General features: G+C 42.1%; 1 protein-coding gene across 1 annotated transcript; it reads left to right on the top strand.

Annotated features, from left to right (window-relative positions):
- Positions 1–2,171: 2,171 nt before the first annotated feature.
- Positions 2,172–19,211, top strand: LOC149980157 (uncharacterized). The gene is made up of 7 exons (XM_021619625.3): positions 2,172–2,697; positions 4,446–4,576; positions 4,773–4,940; positions 11,460–11,618; positions 13,571–13,682; positions 16,096–16,205; positions 16,842–19,211. Exons 1-7 carry the CDS (start codon positions 2,415–2,417, stop codon positions 17,769–17,771), a joined length of 1,893 nt encoding a protein of 630 aa, XP_021475300.3. The 5' UTR covers positions 2,172–2,414; the 3' UTR covers positions 17,772–19,211.
- Positions 19,212–20,529: the final 1,318 nt, after the last annotated feature.

Here is a 20,529-nt window from a genome sequence, read left to right as displayed (position 1 = left end):
TCTAGTGTGTTCGGAACAGACAGTAAAAGGAGCAGATTTTTGGGCGCAGAAGAATAGATTCAAGGCATAATTTACAGACAAGGGAATGCTAGGATGTGAGTACAGTGGAGGAAATCCCAGGCATTGAGTGACGATGAGAGAGGTTTTGTCTCTAGAGGCACCATTTGAGCCAGGTGAGGTCACCGTATGTGTCGTATGTGGAACAAAAGGGCTAGCTAAGGCATATTGAGCAGGGCTGGAAGCTCTACAGTGAAATAAGACAATAATCACTAACCAAAACAACAATAGACAAGGCATATTGACATTAGGGAGAGGCATGTGTAGCCAAGTGATCATAGGGTCCAGTGAGTAGCTAGGCGAGCTGGAGACACAGCGATTCAGACTGCTAGAGGGCTGGGGCTAGCGGGCTACCAGAAGGGCCTCCGGGGGACGTCGCAACGGAGCCTGTTGAAACCCCCTCGGACCGTTACATCGGCAGTCCAGTCGTGATGGATTGGCGAGGCTCCGAGTCGGCAGTAAAGGGTCCAGGCCAATTGGGAAAAGAGGTATTGCAGCCCAGGAATTGGCTGATGGACCTCTTCGGCTAGTCGGGAGATGGGCCTAGCTCGAGGCTAGCTCAAGGCTAACTGGTGCTTGCTTCGGGACAGAGACGTTAGCCAGGAGTAGCCAATCGGATAGCAGCTAGCTAGCTGCGATGATCCGGTTTAAAGGTTCAGAGCTTGCGGCAGGAATCCGGAGATGTGGTAGGGAAAAAGCAGTCTGATATGCTCTGGGTTGATATTGCGCTGTGCATACTGGCAGGAATTGACCGGGCTGAGTCTGGCTGATGTCGGAGTTAATGGTGATGACCGCTAGTAGCTAGTTAGCTGGCTAGCTTCTGATGGGGGTTCCGGTTCTAAAGTATAAAAAATAGCAGATCCGTATCACATTGGGTGAGGCGGGTTGCAGTAGAGTATGTTCAGTCCGTTATTGGAAATTTAGATATTTATTTTTTAATATATACTGAATAGATACGAAGAAAACGATATATACACGGGACAGGATTGTTTTTCATGAGTATGTCTTATTTTATTTGTTTGTACTTTTATTTTCTTATGTAATTTGTTGTGCAATTGTAAGATGCAGGGTTCCCTTGCAAAATAGACGTTCTCCCTGTTAAAATAAATGTAACAAAAAATTAAGTACAGTGCACATACTCTTTTCATTTAGCCATACCCTTTGAGTTATGACACCTACCAATAACAGGAGTGATTACTGCGGTAGCAGTAAAAGTAGAAGTTGATCAACTGAAGGGGAAAATTCCCGGTGTTTGTGATGCTCGTCGTTTGGTGCGATGCAGACAGGGTGGTGAGAGTGGGGAAACAGAAGAGTCTGTTCTTTTGAGTTTTGATGTTGAGTCTTTTTCCATCAAAGATGTTTGGGTATATAAGTTATCCTGTATGAGCTTTTGTGCCGAATACATTATGTTGTTACAGGTGTCAAGCTTATGGGCATGTGGCAGCAATGTTTAGGAGGGAGGTTCCTAGGTGTGAGAAGTGTGCAGAAGGGCATGAGACAAAGGAATGTGTAGCATTGGGGAAAGTAGTGGTATGTGTTAATTGTAGGGGTGCCCATGGGACTGGGGATCAGAAATGTCCTGTGCGAGAGAAGCAGGTTGAGGTGGTTTCCAGGGTTAGAGTAGTGCAGAAGTTGTCATATGCTGAGGCAGTGAAGAAAGTAGAGGAAGATGGGTCAAGGAGGACAGATCCTGAGAGGAGTGGTGTGAGTAGTAGATCTGTACCAGTAGAGGGATAGGCCAACAAGTGATATGTTTCAGTAAGATTGGATTTTCGGCATTTATAGCAATGGTTATCAACTGTACTGCAGGGATGGAACGTACGTCTCAGAAAATTGAGGTTGTGGTGGCAGCTGCAGAGGTATTTAGGTTTTCGAGACTTGACATCAGAAGAGTTACAGGGTGTGTTGAGTGGTGATGTCCCATTCTTTAAGGTTGTTAGCATGAGGTAGGACTAAATAGATTTAAATATTGGAGTAGGGTGGTGGTCATTTTTTGTGAGTTAGTGTTAAATGGTAGTTTATTTCGTTTTCAAGCAAAGTATAAGGTAGTTGTACTCCAGTCTAATAGATGGCGGTAATGCAACATATATTGGATGCCAACCGCGTTAAACCTCATCGAAGAAGAACAACATCCTTTCTCTTCAGTGTAAACGGAAGTAAACAATGTCAACGACCAAGAAACATTTCCACTTTAGTGTTTTTAATTTGGTTATTTAGACGTTTATCAACACAATACAACTCAGAATATAGACCATTTAACAGCAGAGCACCATATTCTTACCCCATGTAGTCTTTAATTCGCGTTGTAGACAGGACTTTATTGATATATGTTATCTAGGTAACGCTAGCTGCTAACAATGGCTAACTGTATGGTTTTTCACACTCAAATAGCCTCCATCATGGAGGTGCTTGCGAATGCAGCCGTTGCAGATATTTGTAAACTCGTAGACGACGACTATGCAGTGTTTCGTTTGGAAATTTCTCAAAGCCAGAATGATAACAGGGCATTGCGGAGGAAACTACAGCTACTGGAACTGAAGATGGCACGGGAGCGCGCAGAGAGGACAATGCGAGATCGCGTCCTCGCCAGTCGTCCCAGTAGTGTCAAGATCCTTGACCGATACAGAGGAATGGCCAGAGGTACAATTTCGCCCCATTCCCCTCTGCACATGTCTTCAGATTTGGGTCTTGGTTAGTTTTTGGATAGTATGAAATAATTTCCCTGATTACTTAGCTAGCTATGTTGTGCAGACACTATCGTACAGGTATTCTGACCAGGTGAGCGCTACTTTTGGATGTAGATTGCAGAATGAGAGCAGGTCACACAGTCGTCAGTCAGGGCCCCGAAGAATCATTCATAGGTTGTTGTAACCAGAGCCACACATTTTTGGTTTGTCATACACGTACAATGTTTTGATTATTACTTGAAAAGTCACTAAGATTATATTTGGTTGTGGTCTTTTTTTTTGCAAAATACCTATTTTGGATGCAGCTGTTAGCTAGAATGCTAACGCTCATTGACATACAGTGCATTTGGAAAGTATTTAGACCCCTTGACGTTTTCCAAATTGTGTTACTTTACAGCCTTACTCTAAAATGTATTAAATCATTTTTCACTCAATCTGCACACAATACTCCATAATGACAAAGAAAAAAGTATTCAGACCCTTTGCCACGAGACTCTAAATTAAGCTCTGGTGCATCCTGTTTCCATTGATCATCCTTGAAATGTTTCGACAACTTGATTGGAGTCCAACAGTGGTAAATTCAATTGATTGGACATGATATGGAAAGGCCCCACAGTTGACGGTAAATGTCAGAGCATAAACCAAGTCATGAGGTCGAAGGAATTGTCTGTAGAGCTCTGAGATACGATTGTTTCGATGCACAGATCTGGGGAAGGGTACCAAAAAATGTCTGCAGCATTGAAGGTCCCCAAGAACACAGTGGCCTTCATCATTCTTAAATGGAAGAAGTTTGGAACACCAAGACTTCCTAGAGCTGGCTTCCAGGTAAAACTGAGCAATCGTGGGAGAAAGGCCTTGGTCAGGGAGTTGACCAAGAACCCGAAGGTCACTCTGACAGAGCTCCGGAGTTCCTCTGTGGAGATTGGAGAACCTTCCAGAAGGACAACCAACTCTGCAGCACTCCACCAATCCAGGAGTGGCTTCAGGACAAGTCTCTAAATGTCTTTGAGTGGCCCAGCCAGAGCGCGATCTCTGGAGAGACCTGAAAATAGCTGTGCAGCGACGCTTCCCATCCAAGCTGACCGAGCTTGAGGGGATCTGCAGTGTGCCAAGCTTGTTGCGTCATACCCAAGAAGACTTCAGCCTGAATATCGCTGGCAGGTGCTTCAACAAAGTACTTAGTAAAGGGTCTGAATATTTATGTAAATGTGATGTCATTTTTTTAAATATAAATGATCAAAAATTAAAAAAATCTGTTTTTGCTTTGTCATTATGGGATATTGTGTGTAGATTGATGAGGGAAAAAACAATTTAATCAATTTTAGAATAATGCTGTAACGTAACAATGTGGACAAAGGGGTCTGAATACTTTGAGTGCACTGTAAGCTGTAGCAAAGTTAGCCGAAAGAGCCATAATTTTTAAGTGTAATGCAGTTGATTTGCGATGATGATAAACATTATCTAGCAGTCATGCCAGCCTTAAAATCCAATTATAATCCAAAAGTACAGTAGTGTGAAATGCATTCATAAGCAACATGTACTTTTTGTTGCTGATGTTCTATGAGAACTTCCCCATCTTCTGCAACCAAATTCTGCACATAGCCCTGGTGCAGCAATGTTTGAAAACACTGAATGGGGTCTATACCATTGAAAAGACAGTAGCTAACCTAAAAGCATATTTTCCCCCAATCACTTTCTCAGGTGAAGGAAATCTCAATGGGGGCCACAAGAGCTTTGTGAAACCAGCGGGACATAATACATGGAGTGATGACCAACCAATCACTGTTGATGAGGGGAGTGGAATCTCAACCCAGCATGTTATCGTGATAGAGGTTAGTGTCATAGTGTAACATAAAATAATCACAGTACATTAAATGTGGCCCGTTTATTTCAGAAAGGCTCCCCTCAGCTATTCACTTGCTTACATCCTTATTTATCTGCCATAGGGGAGCTTGTGAGACTTCCCTATGACATTGTTTTCCAATTCTACTCATGTACCGGTAATAACCTCCCCTCTTCTTGTGTCAGGATGCAGAGGCTGCAGGTCCTGGGGTCAAACTGGAGAGGTCTGAAGGAGAGGAGGACACACGGCACAGCAGTGAAATCCAGACTGGACAGGCTGGAGTGCCCCCTGAAGCCACGGAGGACCATACCACCGCCTCAGCGCAGCCCAGGAACCGAAGCAGCATCACGGAGGTCAGTGGAACGGCAAACGCCGTTCTCAAGTCAGAGACAGACACCAAGACTTTAACTGTAACACACAGGCTCTTACACACAGGATCTGACCACAGATCAGACCCAGAGAAACTGGGGTTGGGGACACTGGGCTGTCCTCCTGCTCCTGGTTCAGAGTATTTACCGGTATTTCAACAGAGCCAGAGGACAGTTTATTCCCTTGGAGATGGTGATGCATTAGACACTGGTGGTGATGGCCTGTCTTGTTCTTACACTACAGAGATGGACCCTAGCAACATGTCCTTGGGTTTAGATACACAGACTGATCTGTCTAGAGGGGACTGGAACCAGTACAGTAGTAGTCTATACTCTGATGGGTGCCTAGATAAGAAAGGGGAGGTTATGGTTGTAAATGAATTGACTGTGAAATTGGAGGGCAACACTCCTCCCACATGGAATGCAGATAGTCACCTAGGAGACGGACACTCACAGGGCAGAGATTTCTTAGATTATAGGGAAATCATAGAGACAAATCCAAATGTTGCGACCCACTCCCCTTTACACGTGTTCAGGGATCGTGACCCAGTGTCCACGTCGATGGGGCCTTCCGATTCAGAAGGCCGCGTCCTTTTCGATCAGGTATTGAACTCAAACGACAGTGCTAGACCCCAGGCTCAGGGAGGGGGATCAGAATCTGTCAATGGTAAAGAGAAGCGGTTCCTCTGCGTGTTCTGTAACAAAGGCTTCAGCTGCCCCCAGAAGGTAGAGATCCACCAGAGGGTCCACACAGGGGTGAAACCCTTCAGCTGTACCCAGTGTCACATGTGCTTCGCTGAGGCTGGCACCCTGAAGAGGCATCAAAGAGTCCACACAGGGGAGAAGCCCTTCAGCTGTACCCAGTGTGAGAAGAGGTTCTCCCGTCAGCACCAGTTGAAGATGCACATGAAGGTCCACACCGGAGAGAGGCCATTTGCCTGTATGCACTGCGGGAAGAGGTTCTCAGAGAGGAGATACCTCAGGATACACCAGCAGAAAAACCATGCCACTCTATAACATAGAAAGTAACCATTCCACTCAATAGCGTCTGATGTTAACATCAAACCCTGCATTGAAGGTAGACTCATTGAAATGACATAGATGCACAAAGTAAACAGCAGTAGTTGGTCAATTTCCGCAACAGCAAAGAGCATTGAAGTGCAAGGCGCAGACATTGTGGGATATTTAAGCCTGACATTCAGAGGTTTAGCTACAACCTTCTAAAGTCGAGGAGTCAAAGAAATGTGACTTTGCTTGGGAAGTAATCTTATACCATATGTGACTCTCGCTATCAATTCACTTTCTGTAAAATATAATATGTATAATAAAATTGAATGTTCATATAAATTATTATTATAATTATATATGGTAGCAGAATAATTTTTGGGGAAATCTGGTCTATCATTTATTTTCCTTATACATTATTTTTTATTATTATTATTATTATCATTAAATAGCCTACCTAAAAGATGTAACGAGTCTTTGTTAAACTATGTAGAACTGCAGGAAATTAGCTTCAAAACAAAATTCCTAGGTCCTTCAAATTGAACAAAATCAAGCTGGGAGGGGCTATAGAATGATCACAAATACCTGTTTCATCACTTATATTTAACTACTTATTTTTTTCCAAATACACTTTTAATGAGAAAATGAATGCAGTTTATCAAGTTCATTCAGATTTGTAGTTGAGATGTGTGTATATGTGGTTTTTATATGGTCTAGTTAAAACTTGTTTGTTTAATAAACAAAACATTTGACTTTTCATTCTAAGACTTTCATTGAGACTCCCTTTTAATATACATAACTTCTGATCATATAAATCACACAACAGCACTTTATAACCAATATAAACTAAATATATCTACACATACACACACACACACTAACAAACACCTATTTATTATGGAACATTATGCCAGACAAAATTGAACGGGCCTATTTATATAATGAATTCGTAGGGCAGAAATGATAAAATATTAAAGTACTGGACCTCTAAGTAAAGGCTTCAGTCATGCAAAAGCTATACATAAATCCAATATGGTTCGCTCCTTGTTCAAGAAGGACCTTATTCCCTTTATTCAGATTATAACCTCACTTTCGGTTGTTTGAAAATTAAACAATCTTCAAAATATCACTCTTTTTAAAACAAGCCATAGAAAGCTGGTTGCCATTTCAGTTTAATCCAGCAGAAAAAAAGACAGAACAAATATTACAACACATATTATGGTTAAACTCAAATATACTAATTGATATAAAATAAAATAAAAACAGTAATCTTTGTAAATGATATCATAAATAGGACTGGTAGAGTTATTTCACACATGCAGTTTACAAAAATATGGAAATGTCTGCTCTATCCAAAATTACAACCAACTGCAGCATTACTGCAAAAATGAATGAGGCAAGTGAAAGGGGTACAAGGTAACGCATTTGTCTGTCAGACCTGCATTAAAGACCAAAATTGGTTAAAGAAAATTGTGATAAATAAAAGTATACCAGTTTCATTTTAGGACCAAACGCACCATACAGGTTGCAAAATAGTTGAAGAGATTTTCGATGTACCGATTCCATGGTACGTGGTTTATGTGACAACTACGCTTGATTCAAAACTTTGAGTCTTTCAATTTTAAATTATTATACAAGATTCTTGCAACCAATATAATGTTATGCACAGTGTGTATCTATATATATTTCTTTCTACAGTGCATTCAGAAAGTATTCAGACCCCTTGACTTTTTCCACATTTTGTTATGTTACAGCCTTATTCTAAAATGGTGTAAATATTTTTTTCTCCTCACCATTCTACACTCAATACCCCAATACCCCAAAGCAAAAACAGTTTTTTTGAAAGTTCATCAAATTTATACAAAATAAAAAAACAGAAATATTACATTTACACAAGTATTCAGACCCTTTACTCAGTACTTTGTTGAAGCACCTTTTGCAGCGATTACAGCCTCGTCTTCTTGGGTATGACTAAAAGTTTGGCACACCTTTATTTGGGGAGTTCCTCCCATTCTTCTTTGTAGATTCTCTCATGCTCTGTCAGGTTGGATGGGGAGCGTCGCTGCACAGCTATTTTCAGGTTCAAGTCAGGGCTCTGGCTGGGCCACTCAAGGACATTCGTAGACTTGTCCGGAAGCCACTCCTGCATTGTCCTGTTGGAAGGTGAACCTTCGCCCCCAGTCTGAGGTCCTGAGCGCTCTGGAGCAAGTCTTCATGAAAGATCTCTGTACTTTCCTCCGATCATCTTTCCCTCGATCCTGACTAGTCTCTGCCGCTGAAAAACGTCCCCAGCATGATGCTGCCACCACCATGCTTCACTGTAGGGATGGTGCAAGGTTTCCTCCAGACGTGACACTTGTCATTCAGGCCAAGGAGTTCAATCTTCTTTTCATCAAGCCAGAGAATCTTGTTTCTCATGGTCTGAGAGTCCTTTAGGTGCCTTTTTGCAAACTCCAAGCGGGCTGTCATGTGCCTTTTACTGTGGAGTGGCTTCCGTCTGACCAATCTACCATAAAGGCCTGATTGGTGGAGTGCTGCAGAAATTGTTGTCCTTCTGGAAGGTTCTCCCATCTCCACAGATGAACTCTGGAGCTCTCTGAGTGACCATCGAGTTCTCGGTCACCTCCCTGACCAAGGTCCTTCTCCCCCAATTGCTCAGTTCGGCCGGGCGGCCAGTTCAAGGAAGAGTCTTGTGGTTCCAAACTTCTTCCATTTTAGAATGATGGAGGCCACTGTGTTCTTGGGGACCTTCAATGCTGGTACCCTTCCCCAAATCTGTGCCTCAATATAATCCTGTCTCGGAGCTCTAATAATTCCTTTATAATTCCTTTGACCTCACCTCATGGTTTGATTTTTGCTCTGACATGCACTGACAGGTGTGTGCCTTTCCAAATCATGTCCAATCAATTGAATTTACCACAGGTGGATTCCAAAAATAAGGTATTTCAGTTTATATATATTTTTTTATAAATGTGCAAACATTTCTAAAAACCTGTTTTCGCTTTATCCTTATGGAGTATTGTGTGTAGAGTGCTGAGGAAAAATATTAATTTAATCAATTTTAAAATAAGGCTGTAACATAACAAAATTGGGAAAAGGGGAAAGAGTCTGAATACTTTACGAATGCACTGTATATATGGGGGATACAACCATCCCAGCTCTGCAGATTTTGCTGCGAAGGGACAGAGTCATTAGATCACTTGTTTTGGTACTGCCCATATGTGGCTTGTTTTTGGTTGCAGATTCAGGAATGGCTGAAAAATTGCTACATTTACCTGGCGCTAACTCTGCAAATAGCACTGCTGGGTGATTTTGAAAAGTCATAGTCAATCGATCAATAATATAATAATACTCTTAGCAAAAATGGTCATCTTTAATTTACAATTGTAGAAACAATGAGAATAGAAAGGTTCAAAACTTTGGTCAAACAACACAGTGGAAAAATACAGTGGGGAGGACAAGTATTTGATACACTGCCGATTTTGCAGGTTTTCCTACATACAAAGCATGTAGAGGTCTGTAGTTTTTATCATAGGTACACTTCAACTGTGAGAGATGGAATCTTAAACAACAATCCAGAAAGTCACATTGTATGATTTTTAAGTCATTCATTTGCATTTTATTGCATGACATAAGTATTTGATCACCTACCAACCAGTAAGAATTCCGGCTCTCACAGACCTGTTAGTTTTTCTGTTCTCCACTCATTACCTGTATTAACTATACCTGTTTGAACTCGTTACCTGTATAAAAGACACCTGTCCACACACTCAATCAAACAGACTCCAACCTCTCCACAATGGCCAAGACCAGAGAGCTGTGTAAGGACATCAGGGATAAAATTGTAGACCTGCACAAGGCTGGGATGGGCTACAGGATAATAGACAAGCAGCTTGGTGAGAAGGCAACAACTGTTGGCGCAATTATTAGAAAATGGAAGAAGTTCAAGATGACGGTCAATCACCCTCGGTCTGGGGCTCCATGCAAGATCTCACCTCGTGGGGCATCAATGATCATGAGGAAGGTGAGGGATCAGCCCAGAACTACACGGCAGGACCTGGTCAATGACCTGAAGAGAGCTGGGACCACAGTCTCAAAGAAAACCATTAATAACACACTATGCCGTCATGGATTAAAATCCTGCAGCGCACGCAAGGTCCCCCTGCTCAAGCCAGCGCATGTCCAGGCCCGTCTGAAGTTTGCCAATGACCACCTGGATGATCCAGAGGAGGAATGGGAGAAGGTCATGTGGTCCGATGAAACAAAAATAGAGCTTATTGGTCTAAACTCCACTCGCTGTATTTGGAGGAAGAAGAAGGATGAGTACAACCCCAAGAACACCATCCCAACCGTGAAGCATGGAGGTGGAAACATCATTCTTTGGGGATGCTTTTCTGCAAAGGGGACAGGACGACTGCACCGTATTGAGGGGAGGATGGATGAAGCCATGTATCGCGAGATCTTGGCCAACAACCTCCTTCCCTCAGTAAGAGCATTGAAGATGGGTCGTTGCTGGGTCTTCCAGCATGACAACAGCCTGAAACACACAGCCAGGGAAACTAAGGAGTGGCTCCGTAAGGAGCATCTCAAGGTCCTGGAGTGGCCTAGCCAGGCTCCAGACCTGAACCCAATAGAACATCTTTGGAGGGAGCTGAAAGTCCGTATTGCCCAGCGACAGCCCCGAAACCTGAAGGATCTGGAGAAGGTCTGTATGGAGGAGTGGGCCAAAATCCCTGCTGCAGTGTGTGCAAACCTGGTCAAGAACTACAGGAAACGTATGATCTCTGTAATTGCAAACAAAGGTTTCTGTACCAAATATTAAGTTCTGCTTTTCTGATGTATCAAATACTTATGTCATGCAATAAAATGCAAATTAATTACTTAAAAATCATACAATGTGATTTTTGTTTTAGATTCCGTCTCTCACAGTTGAAGTGCACCTATGATAAGAATTACAGACCTCTACATGCTTTGTAAGTAGGAAACACTGCCGATTTTGCAGGTTATCAAATACTTGTTCTCCCCACTGTATATGGCAATTAGAAATCAAAACGGGATGGTCTTCAGGGATAGATGGGAGGGGTTGAGAGTAGCTGAAGGGTGGGCCCAAAATAAACAGAAATAATGTAAAATATACTATGTCCGTAAAATGTATATAGTATGTATAAGCTGGAAGTTGTCCATTTGTTTACTGCAATTAGGGGAGGGGTGGTTGAAAAAACAAAAGTATACTTCAAAATAGTTTAGTCGGGTTTGTCTGATGATGACTTTTGACTTATCATAGCTGACTCTTATTTACCCACATCCTCATCATTTATGTCCACCATGATGGGTGTAACAGCAATGAAGTTATTCTGTAACTACAGTACAGGTCTCATGTAGTCGAGATGGGTAAACACTCCATGTTTAAAGTGTGTTTTATCTCTGCGTTTTTAGTGTGTACTGTACGTATCTGATGGAGTGTATGTCTATGTAATCTGTATCACCTCTCTCTTCCAGGAGGAGGAGGAGGTGCTACTGGTGAAGGAGGAGGGGTGTGAGGATGGTCTGGGGAACCCTAAGGGGACCATGGTCATGGAGGGCAACCAGACTACACCTCCTCCTGAACCCACAGAGGAACCAGCTGAGCAGCACAGGACCACACACAGTCTCACTGAGGTGAGCCGACTGTAAACTACTGTCTGAATGGTATTAGGTCAGGGCCCGTATCCACAAAGCCTCTCAGAGTAGGAGTGCTGATTTAGGATCAGTTTTGCCTGCCTTGTTTCCTGTTATTAGTTGATTTTGTTAGTGCATCCCTAAATCTAATTTATCAGCTGTTGTCAAAGCCAAAAATCAAATTGTATTTGTCACAGGTGCTGAATACAACAGGTCGGGTTTTCAGGGAAGTCAGGAACCAATATACACAGTCAGTTAGGAAAGCTAAGCCTAGCTTTTTGAAACAGAAATGTGGATCCTGTAGCACTAATTCCAAAAAGTTTTGGGACGCTGTAAAGTCCATGGAGAATAAGAGCACCTCCTCCCAGCTTCCCACTGCACTGAGGCTAGGAAACACTGTCACCACCGATAAATCTATGATAATCGATCATTTCAATAAGCATTTTTCTACGGCTGACCATGCTTTCCACCTGGCTACCCCTACCCCGGCCAACAGCTCTGCACCCCCCGCAGAAACTTGCCCAAGGCTCCTCCACTTCTCCTTCACCCAAATCCAGACAGCTGATGTTCTGAAAGAGCTGCAAAATTTGGATCCCTACAAATCAACTGGGCTAGACAATCTGGACCCTCTCTTTCTAAAATTACACGCCGAAATTGTTGCAACCCCTATTACTAGCCTGTTCAACCTCTCTTTAGTATCATCTGAGATCACCAAAGATTGGAAAGCTGCCGCGGTCATCCCCCTCTTCAAAGGGGGAGACACTCTAGACCCAAACTGTTATAGACCTATATCCATCCTGCCCTGCCTTCCTAAATCTTCGAATGCAAAGTTAACAAACAGATCAAAAACCATTTTGAATCCCACCATACTCCGTTCTTGTTGGCTGGCCCTCGCTACATTTGTCGCCAAACCCACTGGCTCCAGGTCATCTATAAGTCTTTGCTAGGTAAAGCTCCGCCTTATCTCAGCTCACTGGTCACCATAGCAACACCCACCTGTAGCACACTCTCCAGCAGGTATATTTCACTGGTCATCCCCAAAGCCAACACCTACTTTGGCCACCATTCCTTACAGTTCTATTGCTGCCAATGACTGGAACGAATTGCAAAAATCACTGAAGCTGGAGACTTATATCTCCCTCTCTAACTTTAAGCATCAGCTGTCAGAGCAGCTTACCGATCACTGTACCTGTACACACCCCATCTGTAAATAGCACACCCAACTACCTCATCCCCATATTGTTATTTTTTTTCTCTCTTTTGCACCCCAGTATCCCTACTTGCACATCATCATCTGCACATCTATCACTCCAGTGTTAATGCTAAATTGTAATTATTTCCATTCTATGGCCTATTTATTGCCTTTACCTCCCTAATCTTACTACATTTGCACACACTGTACATAGATTTTTCTATTGTTTTATTGACTGTACGTTTGTTTATCCCATGTGTAACTCTGTGTTATTGTTTTTGTTGCACTGCTTTGCTTTATCTTGGCCAGGTCGCTGTTGTAAATGAGAACTTGTTCTCAACTGGCCTATCTGATTAAATAAAGGTGAAATAATTTTAAAAAATAGAAATACAGTTAAATGCTTACTTACAAGGCTTTAAGAGGTTTTAAGAAAAATAAATTTAAGTAAAACATAGAAAATAAAAGTTACAAATAATTAAACAGCAGCAGTAAAATAACAATAGCGTTATGACATCCAGGCATTTCAAGTATACTCAATTTTCGAAACGTCGCACACTAATCTTTTATTTTTCATATACTCAAACAGCTTACTATTTAGGATGCAAATATGGTTATTCAGACACAGCCCATGTCTTTCAAGGATCCAACCACGAATGAGTGTCAAAGAATAAAATCTTAGTATCAAATCAACTAAAACGTTTGAATAGTACTCATAGCGAATTTCTTAATCCAACATCCTCTCACTCTGTATCTCTTACAGTCAGTAGACATGGAGGAAGGGAAGCCTGATCTGCTGCTGGTCAAAGAGGAGACAATAGAAGATGGACCAGATAGCATTGATCTGCTGAGTGGACTAAAGATGGGGGAGCAAGGTAAGGGAGAAATACATATAACCTACATACAGTAATATCAGGATGTAGGAATGGACATAAACCTAACAATTTCAAAGACCAATGTATCTAAAAGGGAGGAGGCACCAAATTCACTGGGGTGGAATTGGTGTGGAGGGTTCATGGGTGGCATTTGACAATTTATTTGAATTCCTCATGTCTAAATTATTGTTAGAAAAAGTTTGGTCCAAATCAGAGGTTAGATGCTATATTTATTGAACAATATATGAATCCTATAAACTAGAATAGACAAGTTGGGTGCAATCAATTAGCTTCATTTCTCAGAGATGAAATTATATTTCTAGAGAATAATGTTGCAGGAATGCTAATCTTATCTATTTCGAACAACAAAAACAATTTCAGAACAATCTGAGATGGTGGGTGTCAAAATCCTCTTTCTTGTGCTTCTTGAGGTGGAATGACCCTAAAGCATCCATACCAGGAGTCCACCCTCACATTCAGATACTCAAATGAACTCATCACATGCACAAATGAGTCTGGACAATTGGCTCACAGTGTAAGACGCCTAGTTCCTGACGCTTATCCCCACTTCCGACTTAAGTTCAAATCCCCAATGGGGTCATCATTTGTCCTTTGATATGTGGACATTCATTGTGGTATTGTGTTGAGAAGAAAAGTGCAGTCGTCACCTCAAATGAAGATTAAGAATGAATTTAATAAAGGAGCTAGGCCTAAGACTTTCTTCTGTCGTCTTCACAAACATACTGCTAGGACCTACAAATTTCTTAGTATATGAGGCTGCATGGTTGTGTACACTTGCCTACATGTAGGATAGGGCTACATTTTATATGCGTTTTTAGAATCATTATCTAGCTTACCTTGTCTCACGTGTAACAAAGTGTAAATTGACTGGTCTGGCTAGGTTCACCAAGTGTCCAGACTTGCCTTCTCCTAGCTTTACAACTTGAAGTCACTCAGACCAAGACGCAGGCTGTAGAATAGGCCTAATACATAAATATTTGTTGCTACAATGAATATACATTTGAAGTCAGAAGTTTACATGCACCTTACCAAATACATTTAAACTCAGTTTCACAGTTCCTGACATTTAATCCTATTAAAAATGCCCTGTCTTAGGTCAGTTAGGATCTCCGCTTTATTTTAAGAATGTGAAATGTCAGAATAATAGTAGAGAGAATTATTTATTTCAGCTTTTATTTCTTTCATCACATTCCCAGTGGGTCAGTAGTTTACATACACTCAATTAGTATTTGGTAGCATTGCCTTTAAATAGTTTAACTTGGTTCAAACGTTTTGGGTAGCCTTCCACAAGCTTCCCACAATAAGTTGGGTGAATTTTGGCCTATTCCTCCTGACAGAGCTGGTGTAACTGAGTCTGCCCACAAATTTTCTATATGTTTGAGGTCAAGATTTTGTGATGGCCACCCCAATACCTTGACTTTATTGTCCTTAAGCCATTTTGCCACAACTTTGGAAGTATGCTTGGGGTCATTGTCCATTTGGAAGAGCCATTTGCGACCAAGCTTTAACTTCCTGACTGATGTCTTGAGATGTTGCTTCAATATATCCACATAATTTCCCTCCCTCATAATGCCATCTATTTTGTGAAGTGCACCAGTTCCTCCTGCAGCAAAGCACCCTCACAACATGATGCTGCCACCCCGTGCTTCATGGTTGGGATGTTGTTCTTCGGCTTGCAAACAACTTGCGAACTATTGTTTGTACAGATGAACGTGGTACCTTCAGGCATTTGGAAATTGCTCTCAAGGAGGAACCAGACTTGTGGAGGTCTACAATTTTTTCCCCTGAGGTCTTGGCGGATTTATTTTCCCATGATGTCAAGCAAAGAGGCGCTGAGTTTGAGGGTAGGCCTTGAAATACATCCATAGGTACACCTCCAATTGACTCAAATTATGTAAATTAGCCTATCAGGAGATTCTAAAGCCATGACATCATTTTCTGGAGTTTTCCAAGCTGTTTAAAGGCACAGTCAACATAGTGTATGTAAACTTCTGACCCACTGGAATTGTGATACAGTGAATTATATGTGAAATAATCTGTCTGTAAACAATTGTTGGAAAATGACTTGTGTCATGCACAAGGTAGATGTCCTAACAAACTTGCTAAAACTATAGTTTGACCCAATTGACCTAAGCAGGGCCAAATTGACCTGTTGAACAAATGCGAATGGAGGGCGGCTCTACCGCTTGAGGTCTCTGATGAGTTGAATTTGTTATTTTGTTACCGGATATAAATTATATGCCGTCCACAGCATCGTGGCTTATTTGGCCAGGTTGCCCTTTGAGAAAAGCTAGCAGCTAGCCATTTTAGACTGATGGTTTAAAGCAAGTCTAAGCAAAAGTTCATAAGTATGGTCCCCTTATGTAGAGTTGTCTCTGCCATGTTTCTAAAGGTTGTTGGCTGGAGGCTAACAGAGGAGACTGGGCGGCCATATTGGATTCCCAGACCCAGATGGGTGCAACCAAGGCCTCGGGGGACGACACCAGAGGCAACATATTGGAGGTCAGTGGATGGGAATCCATTTATTTTTTACCAGCTGAAGATGCACCTGAAGGTTCACACGGGAGAGAGGCTGTTGTATGTAGTTGGAAACTGGATGAGGTGAACTAAGGAAAGAATGAGTATGATGAGGCAGAGTAGATGATATGGTGATGGTGTCTGTAAAAATGCTCCACTGATGAAGAGGGACAACCTTATCATGGTGTTTGATGCTGGTGTTTTATAATGAGGAAAATTCATTTTATCAAAGCGAGGGTACCAGATTTACAGAAAAGGTCAAGTGTTACCATAGTGAGAAATTATTCTACTTGTCACATCGCTTTGTGCAATAAAAGTACTGTACTTCATGTTCTGTGAGTGTATGACCATTTTGTTCAAATTAAATACAAAATCAACTCTGTGCTGACTGACTTTCCCCAAAAAAATTCCAGGCACAGACTTTCCCTTATCTCAGTCAAACCAAACATTAATTATTGAATCAACACATAAGGACATTTTTTATAGTAAACTCCAATGGCTCCATATTGTTAGGTGCTTGAATCACAGTGTTAGAGATGGGCTTGACTGTGGTAAACAGTTTACTGATGAAGAGTTTGTTATATAAGGTTTTATGCTTGTCTTTACAATTGTTGTTTGCAGTGTGCAGTCCATGAGGACCTGCTGAAATCTGGTGTTGCTGGCGGGAGAGACTGGACCTCTGAAGCGGCTGGTCACAAACCCTGGCCCCGGATCAGAACCCTGGATCAGGAGCCGTCACTCTTCCTTCCCGAGTCAGAACCAGAACCGAACCACGAGGGACAGAGACTCCAGCACCACGCAGAACACAACCAGTGGACAGCTGGACTGAACAACCTCAGTCCTGGTGGTCATCAGAGAGACAGAGGCTCCAGTCCACAGCCCAGACCCTTCTCTTCACAGTCTCAGTGCAGGGATGGAGCAGGGCCTGGGCCTGATAGAGATAGACCCTCCTGTTCCTATGATACAAACACCACAGTATCCATGATGAACAGAGCAGGTCACCCTGCACTTCAGCCTTCACAGAGAGTGGTGGGAGACTCTACTGGTGGTAGTCTATCAGGAAGTCTGTCTTCACCTTCAGGGTCTTGTCTAATGACTAGTGAATGGATTCATAGAAAGCCTGGACCTGGGTCTAGCCTTCCTCAGTTACCTCATGGTTACCCCACCAATACAGACAGGGCCAGGATGGGTGGTCACCACGAGAGGTACCTAGCCTATAACACAGCACACAATCCCAACAACACCCAAACAATGGCTAGAGGTCAAGGAGGGAGCTCAAAGACTAACCACCTGACGGTGGTGGCACCTGCTTCTACCTCCTCTGGTGTCATTGGGTCACAACGTGGGAGGCCGAGCATTAGGACGGACGCTGAAAAGCCGTATGCCTGCCCCACGTGTGGGAAGCGCTTCGCTAAGACAAAATATATCAAGCAGCACCAGACCGTTCACACCAAGGAGAGGCCCTTCAAGTGCAAACTATGTTACAAGAGCTTCTCCTTCCAGAGTAACCTTATCAAACATAGGAGTGTCCACAACGGGGAGAAATCATAGCACTGTGGCTTGAGATGTACACTGGGGAGATCTGGGAACAATTCTTTAGCTGACATGTTATAGTCATCTTGTGAAGTGTCTCAGAGAGAGGGTTTTTTGGAATACTAAGTCCCTCAGTTGAGCATCTGGGTACGCTCACATTCTCACATGATACAGACTTGTTGTTTGGTGTGCTGGCACAGTAAATCCATTTTGAATTCGCTCACTTTTTGAAAGCATCCGTTATGATTTAAACAAAACTTTCCATACATGTTTGCCCATGGAAGAAGTTGTCAGAAAGTGACGCGTGAACTCCAATGTTGCAGCTTGGACCCTATTTCACATTATCTGAAGTTTGTGTTGTGCCCCGCCATCAGTTGAGACACAACATGCTCTTGAATACAGAGTGGGTGTCATTTCAATCATAGAAATATAACTCATAGAACGGACCTATTCCTTCAGACCACTGCCATTTACATTTTTATTGAATTGACATTTTTACTTCTAATTACTACCACAACAATGACCTTCGGTCCACCCACAGTTTAATGTCAATTTAAAGGGTCATGTCTATTATATTATCTTTATTTCAATAGGTTTCCTATGGAGGATTGGCAGTATAATTTATATAAACAACAGATATTCACATACAAGTCAACATTCTCGGATGTGTGGACCTCCAACCATCTTTGTGGTACCATTTTAAAGTTGACATTTTTGTACATTTATCATCCAAAACATGACACCCACCCTGTATTCAAGAGCAAGTTGTGTCTCAACTGATGGTGGGCACAACACAAAAACCTTAGATTATGTCAAGTAGGCTAAGATACGACATGTGTGAATATGAAAAAAATCTCATTACAGATTTAGATAATTGACTTAATAAAACGTTTTTTTAAATACTTAATTAAAAACAAATATATAAAATAAATCTCCAGAAATCATAAAATAGTTTGACAACCCTGTTTTGTAAGCTTTTAAATATAAATCTCAACCGTTTATCTTTTCCAGTGATGAAGACATGGATGTCTCATGGTATGGTGGGGTATGCAAAATGGGTCATCTTTGAGCACCTTTATCTCCTGAATGTTTTGGTATTCAGGTCCAAAAAGTTACTTTTCGAGCACTCATACCATGGGTTTTGTTCAAATCAAAAGGGGTGCCATCAAAAAGTGGTTGAATTCAAATGGATTTACCCATAGCCAAAACACTGTCATTAAAGTGTAACACTATATTTCCCCTCTGAATTTGGTTTTGGCTATGTTCTATTCATAACATATATAATGTCCCTCTTGTTATAACACCCCCTCCCCCCAACATTATTTGGCAATCAGGTGATTGATACCTGTTCCTATATGTAGAAAAAAAAAATAGATCAAATCTGTTAATAAATGAGAAATCAGTTTGTGAGTGGGTTACACTGGTGAAAAAGAAAGGAAATGAGAAGTAAAGTTGTAGTGGAAAATAGGAAACTCTCAGACTCGTTTTTAGTTGGAGTGAGGGTTTTGGACGAATGTAGCCTGGGAGATCCTTTTGAAGTCTCGATAAATGTCATGCATGCGGCGTTGTGTGAAGTGGCGTCAGTACGGTTCACAAGAAGTGGGCTTATATAGATATTTTTTTGTGTCAACGGAGCAGAAGAAGCGTGCATTGGGCCTCAAGAAGATATGAGTGGAATATTTTGTGTATGGATCTTCAAATCAGAGCGCCTATCAAGGGGGTTATCTATCGTTTTGCATGTAACGGATGTGAAATGGCTAGCTTAGTTAGCGGTGCGCGCTAAATAGAGTTTCAATCGGTGACGTCACTTGCTCTGAGACCTTGAAGTAGTGGTTCCCCTTGCTCTGCAAGGGCCGCAGCTTTTGTGGAGTGATGGGTAACGATGCTTCGTGGGTGACTGTTGTTGATGTGTGCAGAGGGTCCCTGGTTCGCGCCCGGGTATGGGCGAGGGGATGGTCTAAAGTTATACTGTTACATGCGCATAAAGTACGTGCAGATGTAATACCAGAGGAAGTAGGTGGAGTGGTTGGTGCCCTTTGACACCGTATGGTGGATTGAGTGAAGAAATTAACTTCATCCACACTTTTGTTTACAGCCAAGGCATTGGGGCGGCAGGGTAGCCTAGTGGTTGGAGTGTTGGACTAGCAACCGAAAGGTTGCAAGCTCAAATCCCCAAGCTGACAGAAGCTGTCGTTTTGCCCCCGAACAGGCAGTTAACCCACCGTTCCTAGGCCGTCATTGAAAATAAGAATTTGTTCTTAACTGACTTGCCTAGTTAAATAAAGGTAAAATAAAAATTGCAATAAATCCAGGTAAAGGATGTTCTGCCCTCACAGGCCCCCGAGCCTGTTTAGTAGGGGTGTGACTTGAATTGGAATGTGACTGACAGAGTGTGATGGGTTTTTTCAGGGGTGGACTGGGACAAGAATTCGGGCCTGGCATTTTATCCACACCAGCCCACATCACAGTGCGCGCCGCCAACTCATTTTCCACTGGTGTCACTAACTTTTACAGTTGGTGACACCAGCCCATGATATGGTCGAACCCAAATGTCCAAATCATGAGTTACCATCTAATCAAGTCATTCATAGTGCAAAAAAACAAACACATTTCACCGTTTTATTTCCAAAATCGGGTCACCTTAATTGACAATATAGCAAATGTAGTCAATTTGTCAACCCAAAATTCATGACAATCACTGGATTAGGTTGCACATCAAAATATCATATATTCAAACATAAGTCCAAGCAGGAATGTATGAGTTCATGATATTTTG

The sequence above is a fragment of the Oncorhynchus mykiss genome, chromosome 10 (genome assembly GCF_057628025.1).
Source record: "Oncorhynchus mykiss isolate SJ-2025 chromosome 10, ASM5762802v1, whole genome shotgun sequence".
Taxonomy (NCBI): Eukaryota; Metazoa; Chordata; class Actinopteri; order Salmoniformes; family Salmonidae; genus Oncorhynchus; species Oncorhynchus mykiss.
Note: the sequence above shows the minus strand (reverse complement) of the source record. Positions and strands in the feature narration are given on the sequence as shown.

Excerpts from the sequence above, each read along its gene's own strand:
- LOC149980157 (XM_021619625.3), top strand. The coding sequence starts at position 2,415 with ATGGCTAACTGTATGGTTTTTCACACTCAAATAGCCTCCATCATGGAG. Across the intron at positions 13,683-16,095 it reads ACTAAAGATGGGGGAGCAAG|GTTGTTGGCTGGAGGCTAAC; the intron begins GTAAGGGAGAAA and ends ATGTTTCTAAAG. Across the intron at positions 16,206-16,841 it reads CCAGAGGCAACATATTGGAG|TGTGCAGTCCATGAGGACCT; the intron begins GTCAGTGGATGG and ends TGTTGTTTGCAG.